Genomic DNA, 5,422 nt, shown 5'->3' on the forward strand with positions numbered 1-5,422 from the left:
TGCCTTTGAGATCAAATTCATAAAATCCTCTTTAAGTCCAAGGTCCTTGAGCTTTGTTCCTATGTTTTCTTCTATGCATTTCATTGTTTCAGGTCTTATATTTAGGTCCTTAATCCATTTCGAGTTAATTTTGGTGTGTGGTGATAGACAACAGTCTAGTTTCATTCTTTTGCGGGTGGCTTTCTACTTTTCCCAGAACCATTTATTGAAGAAGCTTTCCTTTCTCCACTGTATGTTTTTGGCTTTTTTGTTGAAAATTATTTGCACATATAAATATGGGTTTACTTCTGGACCCTTGATTCTGTTCCACTGGTTCATGTGTCTGTTTTTCTGCCAATATCATATCGTTTTGATTATTGTCTCTCTGTAGTATAATTTGAAATCGGGCAGAGTGATGCCTCCAGCCTCGTTCTTTTTTCTCAGGATCGCTTTGGCAATTTGGGGTCTTTTGTGCTTCCATACAAATCCGATGATTTTTTGTTCTTTTTTTTTTTTTAAATGCCAGTAAAATTTTGATGGGGATTGCATTAAATCTGTATAATGCTTTAAGTAATAAGGTCATTTTAACTCATGATCTTTTAAAATATATTTTGACCCCTTATTTTCCCTCAAGTTTTTATTTTTTATTTTTAAAAGTTTTAAACTTACACTGTTTATTTCTATGGCCCATCATCTTAAACTACTGCCTTCTAAAACACCATGTGATAAAAGCAGTAAGTGTATATAAGATGTAGTAGGAGCATAAAGCAAGAAGTAACCATATCTTTGATAAGACATTAGGAAAGAATCACAAAGGTGGACAGCTAAGCTGGCCCATGATGGATTAGGGTGGCAGACCGTCAAAGTTGAGGGGTACATGCATGAAGGACAGAGGCCTGCAGAGCACAGCAGGTTCAGATTGCTGCAAGGAGCTTGGCTTCACTCCAGTCAAAGTGCAAGGAGGGAAGGGCCAAGAGATGAGGTTGGTGGGGACCAGATCACTGTGAGTTTAAATCACACTGTCCAGTTTAAGGAGAAAGATGCGATCAGGTGGCATTGCTGAGGATTACTCTAGAGCAGGCAGCAGGATGAAGGGTGAATTAGAAGGGAGCATGTTAGGGAAAGGAACACATTGAGGGAGAGGAAATGCAGTTACCTCTTTGTTTCAGCTTTAAAGAAAAGCATATTTCAGCAATTCAAGATGCTGTATGATCAGATATTCAGGATGCTGTATGATCAGATAGATGGATTAGGAATATATACAATGACAAGTAATTCATAGTCCCTTCAATATTAATTCAAGTTAATGTAATATAACAAAGTCTTATAAGTTATTCAAATTTACTGTTTCACTCACAAACATGTACTGGATGACTGTTTTTCCAGGCATTTGTTTTGGAGCTGGGGATACAGAGAGAAAACCCCAATGTTCCTACCCTCACAAAGCCTATATTGCAGTGAGAAAAAAATATAAGTTCATAGACAAAATATAATTCCAGGTAGAGATAAGTGCTATGAAGGGTAAAGTAGGGTAAAGGGGGTGAGTTTGCAGGCAGGGTGGAAGATGAATGATTGCTTTAAGCAGGGTGGTCAGGGAAGGGTCCTCTGAGGAGGCAACATTTGTGCAGAAAACTGGATGGAGTAAGGAAGTGACCCAAGCAAGACCTGGGATAACCTTCTAGGCAGTGGGAACAGCACATGAAAAGGCCCTGAGGCAGGAATGAGGTTGGTGTATTCATGAAAGAGCAAAAGGCCAGAGTGGTGGAGTAACCTGGGGGTGAGTACACAGATATGAAATCAGGGGGAGGAATAGGCCGAGGTCGGTACATGGAGGCCACAGTAAGGAGAGTAAAACGGTGATGTCCAGCCTGACAACGGTAGTACCATAGAGCAGGAAAGCTTTGGAGCAGGAACTTATTTTCCTTAAAGTTACATTGGGAGGGAGAAGCAGACAATGAGAAGAATTTTTGGAGTGTGGAGTGAAATTTACCAGAATCATGCTCAGAATCCTAATTTACGAAATGATCCAGTAAATCTATGGCTGATGATGGTCCTTATTGACTTTGTGTTAACTTTGAAAGTGAAGCAGAGCTAAAAATTCCTCCACCTGGTACTTTTTACATATTCATTTCTTTCTTCTCTGTAGAAAGGAATAGACAAGGAATTTTATCTACTATTCACAGTCTTCGATGAAAATCTGAGCAGGTATCTTGATGAAAACATTCAGAAGTTTACCTGGCGTCCCTCCAGTGTTGACAAAGAGGACAAAGAGTTTGTGAAGTCTAACCGGATGCATGGTATAAAAAAAGACTTTTCCTGCTGTAAAAAAAGGTGTAATTGCATTTGAATCGAAAATGTCCAGAATGCATCAACCATCTTAATTTTGGTTTCTTGAGTATTGTTCTTAGTTGTGAGTAATTATTTCAGGGCTTCAGCCTCACAAGGTATGGTGAAACCTTCCTATCTCCCAGAGATGTTGTGAACCTTAATTAATATTTCTAAACAACTTTTCAGCCTTAGATGAAGCAGTGCAAAATTTGAACTAGCAAAGATCACAGTACATCTTAAATGTATAAAATTACTGACAAAATGCCTCCCTTGGGTTTATGATGACATCGTTGTCTGATAACCCCAGCAATAACTGGACGTAATCGTACAGCAAAGCATCTTTTATCAAGTCACATGAGTATCTGTCTAAAGTGTTAATTTGTAAAATACTAGCCATTCCATCCCAAATCTTCATTTAGAACTACTTAATTCTTCTCTCTCCCTCTTTTTCTCTCTCCTTCTCTCTCTCTCTCTCTCTCATATTGGTTGTTATAATAGCACACCACCTTGCAATTGGTCTAACACAGGATTCTTGTTAGTCTTGGGCACACAACCTAAGGGGGCGAAATAATTAGAAAGAGTCCAAACTCAAATGCCTGCAAGAGTGTGCAGCCAAAAAAAGGTGCCTAAAGCAAACACTGTGAGATAACAGGTGCTAAATTGCCAGTTTTAGGATCAGGCATAACATCTATTTATTGCCATTAAAACATTACGAGAAAAATAACAAGACAGCCCCTTGTTATTAATAACAAGATAGTTTCTATCTTCTCCCACAAAGAAGTCCAAAATGGTCCAAGGTTCCAAGTGGCCCATAGCAACCAGTTCATAGACACCTATGGTCCTGGATGCTCCATTCCAAGAGTCCCCTCTTGGGCCGATGAAAAGCACAGCATAAGGCATTTTCATTATCATCTTCTATAAAAAGTTTTGTTGTAACTGAATACGAAATTTGTTTCCAACCTTCCTAGTAGTCAATAAAAAAGGAAAACTAAACTAAAATGAGGAAACAGAAATTCCTTAGTGCAAAAGCTAATCAGTAAAGGGTTATCTGATAACTTCTAGAATCGAATGCAAAGCCATTGACAAATGAGGATCTGACAAAATTAAATGAATGAATAGCCAAGGAAGGACGCTTAACAAGGGAGACAACAGGAGAAGAACCTCCAAAGAAAATGATTTTCATATCGACAGTTTCAGAGAAGACTTTGGGGAAATTGGTGAAATTCATAATATTTTTTCAAGAAAGATCCTCTTTATAATCTGTAAAACTAAAATTTGAAGCGAAGGATATCATATAATAGTCTCAAACGATTTTGTCAGAAAAAAAATTTTGCCAGAAAGCAACCCGACTTATTCCTTATTAATTCTTAGAATTCATGGCCTTGTGTATATGCTAAATAACACTTTCACAATTTTAGTATATTTTCATTATTCGTTGTTAATTTCAGTCTCTATTTTAAATTGATTCACAACATGACTTTTCCTAGTACTATTTATTCTCTGATAATAAGGATCTTCTGTGAATATAGTTTGAACTTGAACACCCCCATCCCATACACACTGATAATCTTTCACTAAAATGATGTGTTTTCAATATGTCTACAAAATTATAGTGGCCCCTGACAATGTCTTTCTTTCCATTTAGCTATTAATGGCTATATGTACGGCAATCAGCCAGGCGTAAACATGTGTAAAAAGGATAGAGTTTCCTGGCACATGATTGGAATGGGCACTGACACCGACATGCATGGAGTTTATTTTCAAGGCAACACCATTCACATCCGAGGGACTCACCGCGACACCCTGGCCCTGTTTCCCCATACCTCTATGACGGCATTCATGCAGCCAGACCATGCAGGTAAACTTGGGGGGCACATCTCAGGTTACCAAATTCCTATCTTCAGGCATATACTCTTAGTGTCCTCTCCCTGAAGAAAATGGTCAAATTTGGGCACTTCAGTGCATGTAAAAAGAGATCCATTCTCGAATGAATCAGAGAATCCTATTATTTCCAAACACAGCAGAGAGGACAAAGGAGAAGCATCTAAAACGACACCCACAAAGCAGAAGCGAGAGTCCTCTAAATGACCCTGCCGCTGGAATCTTCGGAGAATGCTCTTGATTCATAACCATGAACAACTCAGCCCCAAGAAAGAGGATATTTTTGTTCTCTTTAAGCACAGACATCATTTTAGTTTCTGCTCTGAAGTATCTTACCAGGCGAGGGCAGTCCAGAGGGTGTTTCTAGGTTATGATGTGGCCTGGTCCGCTTTTTCTAGAGACCGGTAGTGCCCTCTTAATGAGTTATTTGGGGGCTTCTCTCTTTTCATTCTGTTGGGCACCCTTGGTTTCCCCAGAGGACAAGCTGCCTTGGGCCTGAAGTCCATGGAAGGCCCACTGAAGTGCCAGTACCCGTCCCTTCTCTCCGAGATTCCCGAGCTAATTAGATACTCGGGGCACAGAGCAACACATGGCAGCATATGTTAACTGTGGTGTGAAAAATAAGGATAGCAAGTGCGATGGGCATTCAGCATTTTTCTACGACTCAACATTTTCATTAGTCTTAAAAAGAAACCAGTATGCTACCCAAGATGAATGACTGCCGACTCTCCCTCCTTTATGCATGAATGTTTATTTCTTTACTTCACCCTGGAACTGAAGTTTAGATGCCTCCCAGTGCCATTGGTTAAGAACTTGAGGTTTGGGCTTCAAAACTTTTGCCCATGAACCGCCTGAGACTCGGTGCTCTGTAATCCTTGCCTTGTAAACGTCTAGTATTCAACCTTCCTAAATTAATATAATTGTTCAATTATGAATCATTCAAACTAAGGGATGCCTTGGGCACATTGATTTTTTTTTTTTTTAATATACTCTTCAAAACCAAAAAGGGGAGGGGAGGGAAATAGTTTTAATCCATAGAAACAGGCATTCAAAGTCAGAGCTGGCTGGAATAGTTTTAGAGACTTGGCTCCTTATTCCAGTGCCTTGAACTCATGTGCCCTATAGGCTTGTAAAGAGCTTCATGATAATGTTTCCAGTTTATGTTTGGCGTTAAGTATAAATCTGCGACTGCTTAAAGGCTTGGTCATTTCACCAATTCCTTTCTCATCTATAA

General features: G+C 39.2%; 1 protein-coding gene across 1 annotated transcript in view; it reads left to right on the forward strand.

Moving 5' to 3' along the window:
- The window catches only part of HEPHL1 (hephaestin like 1), a 64,384-nt gene that overhangs the window by 36,374 nt on the left and 22,588 nt on the right, over positions 1 to 5,422 (forward strand). Inside the window, exons 10-11 of the mRNA XM_006907478.1 lie at positions 2,126 to 2,276; positions 3,953 to 4,165. Of these exons, the coding sequence (XP_006907540.1) occupies positions 2,126 to 2,276; positions 3,953 to 4,165 (364 nt within the window). The remainder of the gene's footprint in view (positions 1 to 2,125; positions 2,277 to 3,952; positions 4,166 to 5,422) is intronic.

This window comes from Pteropus alecto, unplaced genomic scaffold, assembly GCF_000325575.1.
Source record: "Pteropus alecto unplaced genomic scaffold, ASM32557v1 scaffold12, whole genome shotgun sequence".
Lineage (NCBI taxonomy): Eukaryota > Metazoa > Chordata > Mammalia > Chiroptera > Pteropodidae > Pteropus > Pteropus alecto.